Here is a 20,007-nt window from a genome sequence, read left to right as displayed (position 1 = left end):
GACATTTGAGGCATGACGGCCTTGATTACATGAGAGTAGTAAGAAAATATAACACATAAGGAGCCAAACAGGGGACGCTTATAACAACAATAAAACGGTTGAAATGAAAAGCTTACAAGATATTTAAAAACAAAATTAACTCACCAAAGCGATGCAGACAGGATTTAATAGCTTCTCAGCAAATGCTAATGTAGGTTTGTTTTTACCTCAAACATAGGTAATTGGCATATTTATGTTTACTTTGATTAATGTAATGTAAATGTAATTTGTATATCGAGTTAGCGGTCTTATGGCGGTTCTAAATATATGACAAAGACGTCAAAGCCTGAGAAAAGCCAAATATGTATTTATTTTTTGAGTTTAAAAGAAGACTGGAAGGCACCAAAAGGGCTCACGTGTAATGCAGCGAGCGACAGTTAAGTTGAATATGGAAGAAAACTTTATTTTAACTTATGGCGAAAAGGTTTGAGGTTTTTCCACAATAATAAATTAGATTTTTGTATTATTTAAAAAGCACATTTTAAAATAAAGTTTCATTCCGGTGGTCACATGAGCGATTACGTCATTGCGTCACAAGGCAAACAACATGGCCGCCTACTGGGTTTACGTGTTTTGTGGCGCTTAACTGTTGATAAAGCAGATCAATGTTAAACTTCAGTGTTCTTCCTTGGGAACAGGCTCATCAGAAAAGTGTCATTACAGAGCTGCATCGCATAAAATCATTCTATTTAGTGTGTGCCGTGTTAACATCATGGCGTCTGCGTTTGTGGTCGGAGATAAATTCAGGAATAAGGTGACAGAGCTGCTGGAAAACACGGACTCATCTCTGCCCAAGACCCTGAGAGAGGAACTGCAGGAGCTTCTGGATAAAAGGGAACTAAAACTGCCTTTCAGCACAGCGAGAAAACTGAAGAAATACCTACAGGACGAAGGTATTTACCACATTTCATATAAATACCGTACAGTGCAAACAGTAATGATAATGTGTTTTCTGAATGAGTCAGGTGGAACAAGTTTTGGGAGCAGATTAATGTATAATAACAAAAGCAACAATTATAATTATAATATAACAATAATATAACTCACGCTAGAAGAGTCAAGTATGGATTATCTTTCTCCACCTCTGACAGAGCACAGTGGAGATATACATTATTAACACTTTCTTGTGGCTGTGTTTCTGCAGGACATCCTTTCTACCTGCATGAGTTGTTGGAGGACAGCTCACTGTACCTGCCTGAGGTCGTGAAGCCTCCCAGAGTAAGTGACATACACATAATACATGACATTGTACTGCTATTACTTACTCCAGCATCACAGATATCAAAAGACTCAGTTTGCAGCCAGACTCACAAAACACTTTTTTAATTCGCTTTGCTCTACATTTTCAGATCTATAACAAACAGAAATGTCCAAAAACAATTAAACTTGTATAGAGCGCTTATTGAAGACTCACCAATAATGAACAGAATCCAGGTTTTGACAAAGTGTTAACAGGAGCTGCAGTTTAGTTTGTTGCTTCTGGAACAGTTGCAACTTCATCAATTATTTATAATTCTGAATAATCTGTAATATATGGAGAAGATGAGTCAGGATGTAACAGCAACTGTGTACTTCACCTCAAAAAGATTAGTTGTTGCCGCTATGCTTAGATTTTTTTATTTATTTATTTTTTTAACATAGCAGTCATCCACAGATCATCTCAGCCGTCAGGATATTTAGATTTTACTGTTGGTAAAGTAGGGGTAGAATTTTCAGTATTTGGAAAATTATAAATAAACTAGACTGGTAGTTTGCTGGGGGACATTTGTTAGGCTGGTGTTAGTTTATTTAGATTTAGGATTTTGTTTATTAAATCTGTTATTCTGCATTATATATCACTTCAAAATTTTGTCCAGTCTGGTGTGAATGACAAATATAGGGTATGTACTGTGTCTCTTTCCATCACTCTGTGGAACAATAATGTAAAAGTGACCTATATTTGAATGACAGAATGCTGCCTCTTTAACAGACTGATGGAGCAACAGTGGTATGTTATATGTTCTGAATTAACAACATGTAGAATAGACCGTCTACATCAGCTTTGAGGAGATAAAATGTGATGATAGAGCTCAACTTCTTCCATTTGTCCTTATATTATTTGAGTGCAGTTCTCGCATTTCAAATGAGGTTGGGAAGAGCTGTATGTAAAATCATTTTCTGATAAAGAAAACTAAACCTTGACTTCTCTCTTCAGAACCCTGAGCTGGTCGCACGTCTTGAGAAGATCAAAGCCAAACTAGCCAACGAGGAATACAACAGGATCACACGGAACGTCAACACTCAGGTGGGTTCTCGTGTTAACATTTAAAACATCTTAATGACATAAAGATCAAGATTCTGACACACATGTGACTCTTCGATCTTATGTTGTCTAATTTTTAGTCATGGTGGGGGACTTAATACAAAACCTTCAGCATCTTCACAAAGGCAGAAAAAATACGGTGCTTTTAGCTTCACAGTGCTGATTTCTGGAATGGATTTTAGCAATAAGATGGATTTTGTGCACTTGTAAAGACGGCCTTTGTTTATTTTTAGGAAATCAACAGAAATGGAATCCTAGCAGATTTTGGAGGTCAAGGTTAGTGAGCTACACACGGACCACTGATCATCTAATTACAGAGGCTGAACTGTGGATCCTGAACTTGTTTTTTCTCTCTTCTCACAGTGCGGTCAGTCAAAGCAGTGCTGGTGACCATCTTCAACTTCGTGGTTACTGTAGTTGCTACTTTTGCCTGTTCATACATGGGGAGTCAGTATTTGTTCACTGAAATAGCAGCGGTAAGGGAACATTCAACGTCACGTAAACATAGCTGTCCTTTATATGGCACATTATAGTATTCCCTTTGTCAAATCCTTTATATTAAGTGAGGTTTTTTTTAACACAAATTCACTTGTTCTTGTGCTGGTTTTGAGATGTTTTTGTGCTAGATGCATTATTGTTAAAGACTTCTTTTTATAGTGTTTGTTCTGCTAAAGATTACATGAACTTACTTTTCTTTTTTTTTGGTTTTTGATGTTTCCAGCGGGTGATATCAGCTGTGATCGCTGCGTCTGTAGTCGGGCTTGCTGAGCTGTACGTCCTGGTCCGGACCATGGAGGGAGAACTAGGAGAGCCTTAGCGGTTATGATCAAGAAATTAGAGCAGCAGGAACCTTTGGAAGCAAAACCAGCAGACTGCAGCAGCCCTTAAAGAAGAACTTTGGCAAACACACCAAGTTTTGTGATTCAGATCTACTTTGGTGTGAAGACTTTGGCAACTTTTTGTTTTTTATCTGTCAGAAAAAAATGGTGGAATTACCCAGTTATGTTTGAGATCCTGAAAATTTATAAACTGAGACAGTAGTAGTGCTAAATGGAAGCTGGAACGTCTGGAAAAAAATCAGATTGGTTCCAAATGATCAAATGTTTGATGTGTGACATTCCACCTGCCCTTCTCTTTGAATGATCTTTCTTATTTATGTACACTGATTGTGTTTTTCATGTCTTTTTTGAACCTAGTTTTTGTCTCTCTCTCGTTGTCACTGCACTGTAAAATTAATGTTATGATTTCTTCCAATCTGTCCTAAAGTGTGATCATATTTAATGAAGATGATTGCTTAATAAAATCATCAGAACTAACTAAAGGTAATCACTCCAATTAGCATTGTCTTCCTCATAGAGTATTTTCTTTCTCTGCATTATTTAATAAGCTGACACTAAAACATGATAAGATCAATGTGAGAATGTGTTTTTTGTATATCTTTTACCTCACTTCATGCTGTTGTAAATTATTATGTTATTATGTAAGTTGAGGCATATAACATAATTTTATTTTAAAATAGCCTGGAGTCGCTATTCCATATATTTTTGCCAACAGAGTGAACATAAATACTAAAACCAACAGTTTATATATTTTCTGACTTCCCAGCCCTGTTCATGCCACTCAGCCCCCAGTATACTGGTAATTCCTAAACGGGTAAACCTGTAAAGATGGAAAAACAGATACACTGTCAGGTTTCATTACTCCACCAAGAAATGCGGCGGAATTATGTGGTCAGCGTACATTTGTGTGTGTGTTCACAACATTGGTCAAAAGTTATGATAATATCTGCTGTTTAACTTGCAGACATTTTCCTTTTTTTCTGAAAACCTAGCAGGCGTCCTGCACGGATTTGTTAATGATTTCTGTGTCATTGCGAGATAGCGTCACTGTAACCATGACAACAAGTGAACACTACATCAGCTGCCTGCTGATGATCACATGATTGTGATCCTACTACAAATTGACCACTTTGGACTAATCAGGACTTATCCATCAGAAATGATGCAAAGACTGAGCAGCTTTTGTGGAGTACTGCTCTATCTGAGTGCTTTTTTTTGTTGACTAAAATGACTCAGTAATTTAAAATAAACAAAAAGCTGTACAATATTTATGACTATACACATACAGGCCTGTGATAAAGTATTCAGCCTTCTCTTAATTTTTGTCTTTTTTGTGTGTATCTCATTATCAAATGTAACATTAAACTATTGGGGATGACACCAGCAGAGAACATTTGGTTATGGACTCATGGCATCTATTTCTGACCTTCACAGATTTTTACAGGCTTGTTGAACTAACCTGCAGGTGGCCAAATGACACTAAAGGACATCCAGTGTCTTCAAATGTTACGCTAAGGGGTCCCAAACAGAGCACAGTATGTCACGAGTTGGGAGAGAGAAAAGGCTAATTTAACTATGAGACATACTCACAAATAAGCAAATTTTGGCAACAAAACAATCTTCAGACTGGCACAAATTTAGAATCACATATTAATTACACACTGTGGCGCAAATGTACAGTATATAATACAATCTGTCACAACAGAAACCAAGACTCTATTTTGATCCTTCTCACACAGTGTGGCATACTGTATATTAAAGTTTTGTTGTGAAGCAAATCGTGATGTGTAATTATAGAAGTGTGCAGTTATGTTAGCACATGAATAAAAGAGTGAGTTTTCATGGAAAACGTGGAATTGTCTGGATGACCCCAAACCTTTAGTAGTTGGACAACAACTGAGTGCGAAGGAAGAGTGTAACAAGAAAATTCAAGGTTTGGATATTTGGTTTCAGGCCTGATTGTTCATTCTGGTCTTTTCATAGGATTTGTCTACAATAAACGAAGTACAGAATATAACCATTGTTGTTCTTTAAATAACTGTAAATGACTTCAAACTTAATAATAATGGACTAAAATCAAGTGTAGGAGTTCATTCTTGACCTTGGGAAGTGTAATTTGCTTTCTCAGCTCAGCAAACCTTTCCCAACGATGAAGGCCATGACATAATTGAGAACTCTCAGAAAGCTACTACATGGACCTTGAGTTAAGTTCTTTTGGCCACAGGTTTTATTTTTGTTCTGTCGTTGCCCTTGTTTTGACTCTTCTAAATAAATCACCCGCTGTGGCCCCAGTCAGTAATTCTGTTTACCGATCTGACAGATGTGATTTTAATTATCTTCTGATCTGTGCTTACTGTATCTGTCCAACACAAACCAAACAAATGATTATTGTACAGTACAGAGCGGTGATATAAGACTTTCATGCTCTGAACAATAACACCATGTATTGTAGTTCAAACTATCCCAGCATGACACAGAAGATCCCTTTTCACTGATCCCTTCTCCAGATATGGATTCATATTTTTGTAAACTATCCTGTTTCTCTTGTCAAGTACTGTCATATCACTGGAAGGATTAAAAGATGTAACCACATCTGGAATACAAAAAAAGTATCTTCCTAAGATCTGAGATTTGACACCCGGATTAAAGGTTTATTGAAGATTATTTGGTATTAAAGATGATTATGATATGCAGAGATCTCTGTCCAGCACTGGACCAACAGTGGGCACTCCTGTCTGTCATATCTGTCTCTGTTATTATACCTCTCATGTAATATTTCTAAACTTAAATCCAGGACGAATTACAGAGCCTGTAAGCTGATAGACCCTGAGCTCTGGCTTTAATTTATTTCTTATTTTTCTCTTTTTTTCCGTCCCTCTGTCCATCTAAACCCTATGATACTTACAGTACAGAGAGATATGAAAAAAATATTTTGACTTAGAAAATAATTATTCCTGTCGTGGTATCGTACAGCAAGGAATCATTTTAATCAGAATGTTTTGGCAGATAATACTCACGGGGTCGCAGCATTAAACATGCCAGCTTAGAGCAGGAAAACAGGAGCTGGCATCTGTGAGGAGAAACCATGTCATGTCCAACAGTGTCTCCATGGTGGAGACGAGTTAGTTCAGTTACATATCATCATTTATTCACTGATAAATGGTTAATTTGCTTGAGTATTTGTTAATCTAAACTCTCCCTTTTTAAAATAAAATAACCGAAGGGAGATTGTTTAAGTAAAAGCCACTTTGTTGGGCAACAATGTGCCATGTGGATGTGAAGCTAAGATGATTTCTGTGGTGGTTTGTAGCAAAATACATTTACATAAGAACTGTAGCCTACTTCACTATAATTTTGAGGTACATTTGGCATTTTTGCCTGCTCTATTCTTCTACTCAGGTGATTCAACTCTGTACATACACCTAAGTTAACTTAAAGTAGGACTAATAAATAAACAGAAGTGAAATGGATAGCAATGCGTTATTTAGATAAATGTTGAGAAGCTAACTTTAGCTAGTGGCTATATGGCTAAAAATGAGCAAATATAATCAATATTGTTTAAATTGTTGAGTAGGCTAACTGATGGTGTTTAAATAGCTGAAACTAATGGATAAATCATTAGAGCGCGTATGTTAGCTAGCAGTGACGGATGAATGTTTAAATAGTTAGCAAGAAGTACTGTATTTGATGACGGTAATTAGCTAAAACTACAAAATGGTTAGAAAAGTTTTGTTAGCTAACAATAATGGAAAATAGTTAAAGTAGCCTAATAAAAACTGATAAAGGTTTAATAGCTAAATAATGGATAAATCTTAACTAACAGTATCAGAAAATGCTTTAAATAGTTAGCAAAAAGTATTGTATTTGATGACAGTAATTAACTAAAACTACGAAATGGTTAGAAAAGGTATGTTAGCTAACAGTGATGGAAAATAGCAAAAATGAAGACTAGTAAAAATTTATGATGGTTTAATAGCTAAATAATTGATAAAGGATTATTAAAAATTGGGTTAGCTAACAGTAACAAAAGTAGCCAAAATGATAACAATAAATAGCTGACATTATACACGATAAGAAAAGTTACGCTAGCTGAAAGTAATGAATAAAATCTTTACAAGTCAGAAATAAATGTAATTATTAGGCTAGAGTGGCCTACTTGACCTTTTTAATATGTACAATTACTAGAAAAGTTATGACAGCTAAAAGTCTAAGAGTTTAAATGCTGTGTTTTTGTTGCTTCATGAAATTCATCCATGTTTTTTCTTACTTGCTGCTCTTCTTCATAAAATGGCTCAGAAATGAACTATTCTTGCTGAAAGGAATGACTAATTCTATATAAAACAATAATGTGTTGTTTCAATAATGGTTGAGTTTAAGCTGAGATGAAAAAACTCAATTTATTCCCTAAAATTTACAACACATTGTTGAAAACATAAAACATAAAAAAGTAGGACAAGGAACAACATCACAACAACTCTGTTCTGCTACAGTATCGCTATTAGACTACAGTATATTAGACTACCGGCTTCAGTCATACAGTAAACACATAGAACACAGAAAATGCTGTAAAGTGAAATACAAAGGGGCCTGACAGAAACAAGGACCTCGATTGCAACAATATCCATTATTAATACAGTCTGTGATCTTCATCCAGAGGGATCAGAATTCTAGAAAATTTGTAACAATTGCAGCGTTGTAGATCAGGTCTGAGATGTAGCCCATGGAGGTCTGTGGTCCCATCTGAGGGTGATGATGATGATGATGGTGGTGGTGGTGTCCCTGACCTTGAGTCACCTCCCAGTACACCGGCTGAGGGTGGGAAGGGACCACCTGGTCTACTGAGGCGTGACCTCCACCTCCAGTGCTGCCTCCATACATGCCCTGATGAGCCCCAGATGGAGCCAGACTCTGGGGCTTGAAGTTCCTGAAGGCCTGGTAGGAGCGGGTGGAGGCAGGGTGGTGAGGCTGCCTGCTGATGGGCTGAGAAAATGAACCGGGAAGGAAACCGGTGAGCGTTGGTCCCAGGTGCTGCTGCCGGTGCTGCTCCTCCTCCCAGAGACGAGACTCTGAGGATTTGGAGCAGCTGCGAACGGGCTGCTGCTGGTGGAGGGTTGAGGAGGAGGATGGTGGTGATACAGGGTTGCTGTAGATCTGGATCCAGTCAGAGTAAATCTGAGGTACATCCTCACAAGAGTGGTTCTGCTCTGGCCTGAAAATGTCTGCCAGAGAGGGTGGGCCCGGGTATGTGGAGGCCACAGGACCAGGAGAGGGCTCCACAAAACCTCTACCTCCCAGCACAGGCTTGGTGGACTTGGGGGGTCTGCCTGTCTTGATGCTTCTAGCTCTTCTGTTTTGGAACCAAACCTGCAGAAAATGGCAAGATTTGTAATGTCTGGTCGTATGTGATATAATTAATACCATGGGGTCATTAGGCTTGGGCTTCCAAATGTTTCATGATTACACCTGGAAAGAATTCAGATCTTAAAAAATGTCCCTGATTGATCCATGTTATATTCTGATCACACTTTAAAGCCCCAGAACATATCATTTTATAATCACAATAGCCTTGCACAATAGTTTAATTTTCAAAATTGAACAAAGCACTGACGGCATGTAATCTGACCTGTAACTAGTCATCAACATCAAAGCTTATGTTTTTACTTAGGTGTTCACTCCTGCTGCTTAGAATAATGACAATATATCAATTCTATTAATTATCATCAAGCTAAATGACAGATCTAATTGCATTTATTTTCTTTATTTTACTTAATGCTGTAAATGGTAGCCTGATTATAACCTCTTAGTCGAGCACAGATAAGACAAAAGCTTAGCATCCATGGAGGAAGTCTTAATGTCAGATATTGCTAAAAAAAAAAAAAAGTACATAAGAATAAATACAGTTCGTAATAAATTAGCAATAATTATTAGCACTGTAAACCGGTAAAAGAAAGAAAATAAGTAGGCTAAAGTAAAACAGAAAAAAAGTAACAGGCTACAGTAGTATAGTAAGTTTATTATTATTTATATTACAACAGTACATATTTCACAGGATAATGTAGTATGTATATTCCATATCTATTTTATATAACTTTTAAATATTTTGCATGACTGCTACCTTGGCCAGGTCTACCTTGTAAAAGAGATCTTTAATCTCAGTGGGACTTTCTGGTTAAATAAAGGTAAATAAATAGATAAATAATATTGGACACTATAATGAAACCTACATTGTACATGCTATTGAGAAAGTAATGTTGCAAATGATGTTGTAAATGAATTTCACTCCAAAATAAGCTGAAAATGCTGCAGTTATTGGATGAAAATCTAAATGTTTCTGGGCTGGGTTAAGTCCTCAATGTTTCAAGATTTTACATGTGTTTAAATTTGGGTCAGATCAGTCTTTGTGGTATCAAATTGAATTTTGTCATTTTAATCTCCCCAAATAGATATAAATATTGTTATAAATCTACTGGAAATAAACATCTGCCTTCTGGGGGCCAAAACAGCGCTGATTAAATTAGAGGGAACCAAAACAAAGCCGGGATTCCAAAACAAAGACTCTGAAACGCTGCTGATCAGTGATGGTCCTCTGAGGATTCAGCTTCCAGTGACTCATTTCACACACTGGTCATTTATTATACTGTTATATAAAATGAATGAACTACAGGAGCTTTAAAGAACTCCCAGAACCTCAGGACCTCTGCGGGGTGTTCAGCCGCCTCACCTGGATCTTGCTCTCGGGCAGGTGGGTGTGAGCAGCCAGCCTCTCCCTGAGGGTGATGTCCGGGTAGGGGGTCACGGCGAAGGCCTGCTCCAGCTCCGACAGCTGGGCCCGGCTGAAGATGGTCCTCTTCCTCTTCCTCTGACCCTCCACCAGGCCGCCGGCTCGGTCCGGCTCCGGGGAAGACACGGTGCTCCCACTGCAGCCGTCTGAAGATCATAGAGGAGCAGGAGTAATTCACAAGTGATTACGAATAAAATATAGTAAAACGAGTGGAGAAAATAAATGGGATGAAGGATTTTAAAATGTATTTTTTTATTTATTTAGATTGAATTATTTAAGGCAGTAACTCACCCATCTGTGACTGTATGCTATGCCACCAATTTGTCATTTTCTAAGCTGTTTATTTAATAATTATTTAATAATTTTTTATCCAGTTATCAACAAATTAATTAATTTTAGATTTTCATGTCATATATTATTTTTACAACAAACATCTGTACTGGAAAATGTGCTCACTTCAGTTTAAACTGTGTTGATTTATTTATTTTTTATCATAATAATATACTCATCCATTGGATTGCTATTGCAGTTCTTGAATGTTTTATTTACTGTTATGAGAAAAAGCTCAGAAAATACGTTGTACTGTAATATTAAATGAAGATGAGGAGCAATTGAGAAGTAATTCACAGATAATTATGAATAAAATATATTAAAATGAGTAGAGAAAATGAATGGGACGAAGCATGGGAAGGATTTTAAAATGTATTTTTTTATTTATTTAGATTGAATTATTTTAGGCAGAAGCTCACCCATCTGTGACTGTCTGTTATGCCACTAATTTGTCATTTTCTAAGCTGTTTATTTAATTTTTTGTAACACAGTTGTCATTTTCAAGCAAACAAATTAATCAATTAATTTTCGATTTTCATGTCCTATATTATTTTTACAACAAACATTTGTACTGGAGAATGTGCTCACTTCAGTTTAAACTGTGTTGATTTTGCTTTCATCATAAACACTGGATTTCTATTGCAATTTTTGAATATTTTACTTACTGTTATCAGAAAAAAAACTCATAAAATTAGTTTTACCATAATATTAAATGAAGATCACGAGCAGTTCAGAAGTAATCCACAAGAAATTGTGAATAAAATATAGTAAAATGAGTGGAGAAAATAAATGGGATGAAGCTCTGAGAGGGATTTTTATTATGCATTTATTTATTTGTTCATTTTTGATTAATTATTTCAGGCAGAAACTCACCCATCTGTGACTGCATGCTAATAATTTGTCATTTTCTAAGCCTGTAAAATTAAATCAACTATCTACTGTGCAACCGTAATTTTTTTATGATTTTTTTTTTTTTTTTTTACACAGCTATCATTTTCAAGCAAAATGAGTTAATGTCAGATTTTCATATCATATATTATCTTGACATCAAATAACTGTATTGGAAAATGTGCTGGATTTCTGCTGTAATTTTCGGGTATTTTACTTTGAAATTGTTATACTGAGAAAAAGCTCAAATAAAATAAGCTGTACTGTGGTATTAAATGAATAAACTTTGGTCAGGTATCTAGAGTTGACCTGATTGGCAAACAGTAAAAGCTATCTCAATACGTAAAGATGAAATTAATTTTCTTTTTGAATTAAAAAACAAAAACCTTTTCGCTGACCTTTGCAGTGCTCCTGTTCTCCAAACAGCGCCTTCAGGTCCACCAGGTCCTTCTGCTGGTTCTGCTTGAGTAAAGAGAAGTCCGAGTCCATGAACAGAGCCATAACTGCACAAACAGAGACCACTCATCTGCTGCTGGGCCTCCACTGATGCTGACAGCCGAGGAGGAGTCAGAAGCTTCTTATAGTCCGGGCAGATCAGACGGGACACCCAGCACCCATGACATCCAGGTGTTATGCACCTCTTTAATCCCCTGTGACTGAGTGATTTGTTTTCATGCTGCATTATGTTTTCCTCGACTGCTCCGACTGCATTTGAAGAGTTTGCTAGATTGATAATAGCACAATCGCTTTGAGCAAATTTTGTGGGTATTACAGTTCTTAAAAATGTGGAAATAAGCTTTTTAGATAAATATTAAAGCCCCAGGGACCTACATTTGCTGTTCCAAATGTCCCCATGACGCTACGTTTTGGACAAGCCTGTCTCTCAGACATATTTATATATTTTACTGACTGGACATGAAATTTTTCTGTATTTTTTTCATAGTAGGTCATTGAGCTATTTAATCCACTGAAATCTTAATGATCCCTATTCCTGCAAAACAAGTCACTGCTATGAGATTATGGCATTTAATGATATTTATTCCATGTTCAAGATACCCACATTAAACATGAGCTACTGTATGTGACAGGATTTCTCCTTTGGTTAAATAAAAAAATGTAATACTGAGACCACATAAGCAGCCTATAATCACAGGCTACATCTGGGAAAAGTGAAAAGTTCAGGAGGCATGAGTGTATGTCCACCAGGATGACATGCAGAGTGACAGGTTTGTGTTTCCACCCTCTGCATGATATCACATGTGCATAGTTTGATCATCTTCTTCTGTGTGAGTCACATCAGCCTCTTTGTTTAAAGCCTGTCCTCAGATCAGAAGAGAGATGGACTGATGAGATGTGAGGAGTCTAGGTGCAGATGTTCCATCTGCACGGCAGCTGGACTCATCATCAACTTACAGCCACTAAATCAGTTATGATAGTTTAGTGGAGTCCATGTGCAGAGGATGCTGTGTAATGAGTCCACATCACTCACTGATGTCAATGATTCCTATTCAAACAGATAGAAATTCTTAAATGTTCGATAGAAAATCATCCAGCATGTTATAACTTGATTAGCTGCAAGGCACACCTAACAATAATAATAATAATAATAATAATAATAATAATAATAATAACTGGTTTGTGTAGTTGACCTTTACTGGTGCAGACAAAACAAGGAAAACATTCAGAGAGTGCAGTTCTCTGCACAATAGGCCGTCCAATCCTCTACTGTATTGCTGCATTTCTGGCATTGTCAGAGATGCAGCACTTTTTTTTTTTTTTTTACTTTTTTTGGAAATCCAGCATTTGTTTGTTAGCTATTGATGATCACAAATCATGGCAACATAGAATGTGGGCACTTAAATAAACAAAAATAAACTTAAATAAACGTACCTTTAAACAAAATAATTTCTGTGCTGATCACAGCTTATCATGTGTACGTTATGTATTGATACCAAATCACGTGACCTAAATATGTAGCGGGTGGCTGGAATTGATGGGACTCAGAAACACCCCCACAATTTAATCAATTGTTCCTCCTAACATTTCCAATGAATAAGTCCTGATAAGTACGCAGTGGTCAATTTGTAGTAGGATCACAATCATATAATGTAGTGTTCACTTGTTGTCATGGTTACAGTAACACAGTGCAGCTATCTCACAATGATACAGAAATCTTTAACGAATTTGTGGATCCAGACTATAAGCTGCATCACTGTCAAAATCTAATCAGGTGGTCCTTGTGTCATTTCTGACCTTCACTATAAATTTCATCCAAATCCGACAGACAGACAGACACGCCGATCGTCACATTACTCTGCCATGTACCTTGGCAGAGTAATTATCTATCTATCTACCTATCTATCTATCTGCTTTCAATTATATCTACAGCCCACATTTTGCCTTTTAGGAATAAAATTATAAGCAGATTGGAATAAAAACAATGGGATGAGCTGCAAATCACTCTGAACTGGAACAAATGATGAAGCTCAACAGTAACTCAAACTATTACAAAATGCTTTTCCATGTAGCTGTCTGATGTACAGTAATATTGTTTTATGTCCCATTTTGACCATAACTTGTGTCATAGTTAATCTGATGTTATCTTGTAATCAGAAAAATCCACGAAAAGGACAGAGATTAAAGGAGACTGGAAATTACAGTAATTAACTTTTTTCCTTAAAAGACAAACCTCTGCAGTATTTGTTGATGTTTCATTTGGTTTCCCCTTTTCATTCAGTCAGTAGGAACACAACATCCACAAATAGGCGTATGATACAATTTATTGGGTCGAATTTTCATTTCTCAAAATCATCTCAACAACACAATGTCACACAGCACGCGTGGATGGAGTTATCACTCAGCACCTCATCACACGATCATTTTATTCTCTATAGCACAGTGCCATGCTGCATCACAGACAGTTTTCAGCGACACTGATGAGACAACCTCCTCTGAATCGGTGCAAAACTCAAGGCTAGCACGAACACTCACTTTCAAACGTGTGGTGATAATAAACATTTATGCAACACAGCAACTCGTTTCCAATACATCTACATACACACACTCATACACAAACTAAAAAAAAACAAAACAGTACTTTTCAGAGCAGCCTGTACAGCTGTGTGTAAATTCATCCTCTTCATTACTGTTCACACACAGTAATCATAAACCACTGTGATCTAAGCTGTCTGGGCAGGAGCTTAGCTGCAGCATGTGGAGGAATGTCCGCTAATCCACCACTAGGGGGCGACCTAGTCTTTCCAAAAGGCTCTCATGCCAGGCCTGGGTCTCCATCAGCTCCAAGTGAGGTGTCTGTCTGACAGCAAAGAAGAGTTTGACAAAAGTACAGAGTCTGTTGAGCTCTGATGGAGGCATCCGAGCTTCACTCAAACTTGCGCAGGTGGTTGTAGAGGGACTGGACGTAGGTGAAGACACACATGGGGTCTGGTTTACGGCCCATGATCATCATGTCGTCCACCTCGATCAGCCGGTCACAGCCTGCCTTCACTCTGGAGACAAAGACAGAGAAACACAAGGTAGAAAGAAGGGATTTATAAACACGACTACGACGCAAACCAAACAGGATTTGGCATTTTCAAAAGTGAGGATTTTATTGTTGAGAAAGCCGAGGAGGGAGAGAGAAATATATTAAAAAAAAATTTAAAAAGAGCAAATTTGAGACATACATATATATATATATATATATATATATATATATATATATATATATATATATATATATATATAATTTCCTGATTTTCTTCTATATATTTTATTTATTTTTTGTTCTTTTTTATATTTAGGCTTCTATACATACATCATCTTTTTTTTTTTTCAAATTTTCTTCTATATTTGAATTTTTATTATTATATTATTAGTATTATTTTTTGAGTTTTATTTTATTTTTTAATGCAAACATATACGTGCATTATGCATTTATATATGCATTTAAATTTTATTTATTTTGTTTTATTTATTTATTTTGCTAATTTCTTTTTCTATATTTGGGTCTTACAGGGTTAAATGTCTCAGTGTCCAGGGTGATGTATTCAAATTGCTTGTTCACCGGAAGTGTTTACGTGTGGGCAACAATCAGGGAACGTTTGTTTTTTTTTCTTTCGATGACTAATTTGGATTTACTCCATGTTAACTGACCAAATGACTAATTAATGAGACACAACGTACAGAAAAAAAACTCAACCAATCAATCGAACTCTGATGAAAACACAGACTTTTACCAAACAGACAGAGTTACAGAACAAAACAATGTGATCATTCATATATATTTATTGTACTATAACCTCAAATCTGTGATCTCTTCAAGAGGTCAAATCTAAAGCTGCTACTGAAGACCCAGGATTGATTCTTTCCAACTGAATATTGTTTTTCAGTCAAACCAGCTTAATTCTGCAGCACTGCAGAATAACTTATTAAATCAAATGGTTTCTTTAAGCCCTGATGTACAGCATACATTTGTTCATGCTGTAGGCCTGTATAGGGTCAGATCTATAGTATGCAGCCTGTTTGTACAGTGTCACTATAAGCAGGTCTATGAAATGATAGTCAGGACAAAGGAATGCACACCTTCCATCCAGTGTGATAAAGAAAACCTCATGGTGAAATAGGGTCAGACAGGCAGGAGTAGAGCTCTGTAAAATGTGTGTATTGTGTTGTTTGGAGTGAGCTATAAAATAAACGACCAAAGAAAACACATTAAGAAACACACAGGCACAGTAAGGCAGAGACATGCATTGTTGATGCAGTTAAGGTCCAAAAATACTTTCAGTCGAGATCAGCAGAAATCAGAAACCGCAACTGACTTCCAGCTAACAGTATGTTTGTGTTACATCATGAGAACAATAGGAACTTTTAAGGAACGGTTAGATATTTTAGGAAATGTAGTTGTTTGCTTTCTTGCCAAGTAATGTTCAGAAAAATAGGACTCTTCTGTCTGATGGTTAAACATGAAGCTGCAGCCTGCATCGCTTTAGTTTAGAGAAGTGAAAAGACGAAAAACAGAATCCTTAAAGTCTCATCTGAAGCTGACTGCTTAACACCTTCTGTCTTGCGTGTTGGTATCAGCAAGTGTAACATTAAAAGGCTGCAGCAGGAATGAAATGCTGCTGCCAGGCGTCTAACAAACACTAAAAGATGTGACCATATTACCCCAGTACTCATTGCCTTTCAGTGAGTTTTACAATCGATTTTGAGATTTTATTGCCCTAAATGTTCAGGCTCTCGATTATATTTGTAATTTGCTAGCTCCCTATGTACCTAACTGCCATCTGAGATGCTCTACCAGGGCTGTCTCAATGGTTCCAAAGCACCTTCTTGTTATTAAAACTTGTGATTTAAAATTAATTATGTGAAATATAAACCACTGCTTCCTTTTTTTAAAAATATTTTCATGTTTCTGTCACTCACTCTGCAGTTCCAAAGGCCAGCTCAAAGTTGTGTTTGCGGTTGGCTGGAGACAGAGCATTGTAGTCAAACTCTGTGGGGAAGAAGGAGTGGACCAGTGCACAGAAAGCCATCCCATCACTCCAGCTGGACGAGAAGTTCTGGATGTCGATGTTCTGCGGAGAAACACGGGGAGAGAAGAGGAGGATCAGGTGATGATGTGGCAAGTGTGTGAGAGAGAGTTACAGCATGGAGGGACGCGGTAAGAGCCGAAAGACTGAAGGACGTAAAAGATGGCATGACTTGTAAAAGTGACTGGCAGCTTGTTGCAGCTTCATAAAGCCATCTCCCCATTCACTCCCTGTCTAGCCCATAATTATGATGGATAAAACAGACTGCCCTCTCCTCCTGCTGTCAGACTGTTACATGCCTTTGAAATCATGTCATCTCAAGGCTGCCCTTTATTAGTCTGGAGTTTGCCATGAATGAAATGCAGCATGCCAAGTAATCGGACGATCATCTCCCCCTCTCTTGTCTGTGTGTGAGTGCTTTCAATAAGTTAATAAGAGTCCTGGCTCTGCCTTCCTTACTTGACTCTAACTAAAGCCACATGGAGCAGCTGGCACAGGCTGCTGAGAAGAAAAGGAGTGCAGCAATGTGTTGGTGCACTCAGCCATGACCTAAACCGCCTCAGTGCTGCACCCTCACCCCCTCCATAACACACTCATACAATTACATACATCTACGTCCTCCTCTGCAGTTCACAGGTAGATAATTAACACATTAGTGCTGCGCTGTGTGTCGACAGGTTAAAGCTATTGAAACAGATGTGTTTCAGTTTCACTATCATGCTGGAGATTTTGATTATTTTGGCCAATCCTTTCTTCACAGTTTTCTACAATTTGCTAATTATGACATCTTTTCTGTAATAATAAAGAGATAAAGTATCACAGAGTTCTTCTCACCTCACTCTCAGTGGTGTTGAGAGAATATCATTGCATTTCTTCAAATGTTGAACCATTTCAAATTGGCGGATGTGATATCTACCTTCTCTCAGAGACAAAGCGTATCAGTGCATCCAAAACAAAATAATCTTTTCTCTTCTTTTTGCCACTGTCTGGACATTCTTCTAAATAAATTATTATGTTATTATTGTCCTGCACTAAATCCACCGCTTTATCCCATGGTTGTGTTTACATTTAACTCAGTTCTGCTGTTCTTGGTTGCTTCTTGCTTCTATACTGACAGTCAGTAGAAACTTTGAGGTAGAAATGTACGCAGAATTCTACTTGTAGGGGGGTTGTAATTATTCGTTGTGGATTTACTGATGATCTAGTGCCCTGGTAGTTGAGATAATGATGAGTTGTCATTTTGTCATGACTCACTGCACATGGGTTGGTCACTTTGCAAAAGTGAACCAAATACACACCAAGCAATACTCAGTGAGTATCTGCACAATTTGAGAATGAGTTCTGAAGGCCTATATAAAGGCCCAAAAAAGGCCACCATTGTTAGTCCAGTGAACAGCATCATGCCGCGTCTATCACATGAACAACGTCTCCGGGCACTGGGTATGGTGGAGGCCGCTTTGAGCTACAGTGATGTATCCAGGCGTATGGGCTGTTCCCAACCCACAATCAGAAGCCTGGTCCAAAGCATGCGCCGACGGATTGCTGCCTGCATTGAAGCAAATGGAGGCCATACTCGGTATTGACTGTTGTGACTTTGTGTTTGGCAGGTGCCGTTTTCTTTTGTGAAATTCTTTATTTTGAAATCATTCTTGAAACTTTAGATTTTTGTTTCTGTATGCCAATATGCTAAACAAATGATTCATATGAAGAAAATCCAGTTTCGGGCTTCAAAATAAAAATTATGTTGAAAAATATGGTCTCAAAATTTTTAATGACTGTCAGTGTAGTTCTGCTTCCTTGTTCTTAGTTTACCCGTTTTTTGCTCTCTAGTTCTTATTTTATGTAGTTTTTGCCTTTTTATATCTTATTTTGTACATTATATTTCTAAATTTATACTATTTCTTTTATCTCAGAACCCTCTAAGTGTTTATTTAATGTTTACTGTTGCACAAAGAGAGAGTAATGTAATTTTGATTCTTGGTATGCCATGTACATAGTGAAGAATTGACAATAAAGCTGACTTTGACTTTGACTTATTCCTGCTCCAGCTCTAAACCCTGCTTGATAAATGAGCTTCTAGCTGCACACAGCACAGGATTATCATCTGTTGATTAACTTATTATTAAAATCAACTTGCAAAGATCAGCTGACATTCAATAATCCATCATCTTCTTATCCCTAAACCTCTGACTTACTTTTTTAAATCAGAGCAATGTTATTTTTCCTTGATATTTCTGTTCACAGCTTGAATTGACATCTTAACTTGTCTGACACAGTGTGTCCATGTGCTGTTAAAAGACTCTGTTATCTGAGACTGAAAGGTTAAGGAACAGCACTGCATTCATTACCAGTGTTGCCAGAAAGTCCAACCCAAAAGACTAACAGCTGGAAAACATCATAAAAAGGATCATGTGAATTTATTAGCTTCTTGCATTAACATGCCAGGTGCTGTGGCGCTTCCAACTTTAAAGCTCAGCTTCAAACTCCAATCAGGTCATGAACACGCTGTCAGTTTTCCACTACGTTCCTGCGCTACGGTAATGCGACTTGGACAAAAATATAACCAGACCCACTGCATTATCTATCTGGAGTAAATCTCTGCCAGTTCATTTCCATGTTATAATGAAATTAACTGATGTCAGTGACCGTCTGGAAAGCAGGAAAACACATTCACAAAGGCAGTCGACTATGATCTGTCCTGGAAAACAATGAGCGGCAGAGTTTGTAGTCAAGGGGCTAAAACAGGATCAGAGCTTGTGAGTAACCCAACGATACCAATAATAAATGGACCAAATGTAATAAAATAGGGCTTTAAATAGGTTTATAATACTATATAACTACAAAACATCTGAAATGTATCGTAGTAAACTGTCAGATTAGGAGTGTGTTGGTCAGATAGTGGCTGGTGTTTTACCTGGTAGCCGATGGTCTTGGAGCGGCACCATTCAAGAAGGATCTGCTTGATGCTGCTGGCGCTGGACACACCAAAACTCTGGGACCGCTTCAGCTTTGGTTTAGAGTCCACTGGTTTAGGGCGACTGCGCAGAGAAAGGAGGAAAGCAACAAAGACACATCAGACATCAAGTACTGCTGTTCCCATATGACCCGGGTACAGCATGACACTGACCTGTTACTGGCTTCAGCGTCCAGCCTTTCAAAGATAGATCGACGACCCTGAGCGCCAATGTTGCGAGGCAGAGTTTGTGATCTCACCAGCTCCCGCCTCCTCTCCCCCATCTGCCCAAAGGACCTGTCACTGCTTACATCACCGTCTCTGCAGGGTGGCAGCACACAACT

At 37.6% G+C, this 20,007-nt stretch overlaps 3 protein-coding genes across 3 annotated transcripts in view; 1 reads left to right on the top strand and 2 right to left on the bottom strand.

Annotated features, from left to right (window-relative positions):
* Window positions 1-557: 557 nt before the first annotated feature.
* On the top strand, window positions 558-3,754 carry tmem199 (transmembrane protein 199). The gene is made up of 6 exons (XM_022215141.2): window positions 558-932; window positions 1,184-1,257; window positions 2,234-2,323; window positions 2,575-2,617; window positions 2,705-2,817; window positions 3,063-3,754. The coding sequence occupies exons 1-6, from the start codon at window positions 752-754 to the stop codon at window positions 3,156-3,158; spliced, it is 597 nt and encodes a 198-aa protein (XP_022070833.1). The 5' UTR covers window positions 558-751; the 3' UTR covers window positions 3,159-3,754.
* Window positions 3,755-7,590: 3,836 nt separating this feature from the next.
* On the bottom strand, window positions 7,591-11,680 carry LOC110965932 (homeobox protein SEBOX-like). Its single transcript, XM_051958101.1, has 3 exons — window positions 11,566-11,680; window positions 9,902-10,062; window positions 7,591-8,544 (listed from the first exon to the last, which is right to left on the bottom strand). Exons 1-3 carry the CDS (start codon window positions 11,678-11,680, stop codon window positions 7,840-7,842), a joined length of 981 nt encoding a protein of 326 aa, XP_051814061.1. The 3' UTR covers window positions 7,591-7,839.
* A 2,261-nt stretch (window positions 11,681-13,941) lies between these two features.
* Window positions 13,942-20,007, bottom strand: part of smtnl (smoothelin, like) — a 31,074-nt gene continuing 25,008 nt past the window's right edge. The window contains exons 7-10 of the mRNA XM_022215135.2: window positions 19,838-19,984; window positions 19,625-19,748; window positions 16,604-16,755; window positions 13,942-14,688 (exon numbers count right to left, since the gene is read on the bottom strand). Coding sequence (XP_022070827.2) covers window positions 14,562-14,688; window positions 16,604-16,755; window positions 19,625-19,748; window positions 19,838-19,984 — 550 coding nt within the window. The 3' untranslated portion in view covers window positions 13,942-14,561. The remainder of the gene's footprint in view (window positions 14,689-16,603; window positions 16,756-19,624; window positions 19,749-19,837; window positions 19,985-20,007) is intronic.

This window comes from Acanthochromis polyacanthus, chromosome 13 (genome assembly GCF_021347895.1).
Source record: "Acanthochromis polyacanthus isolate Apoly-LR-REF ecotype Palm Island chromosome 13, KAUST_Apoly_ChrSc, whole genome shotgun sequence".
Classification (NCBI taxonomy): domain Eukaryota; kingdom Metazoa; phylum Chordata; class Actinopteri; family Pomacentridae; genus Acanthochromis; species Acanthochromis polyacanthus.
Note: the sequence above shows the minus strand (reverse complement) of the source record. Positions and strands in the feature narration are given on the sequence as shown.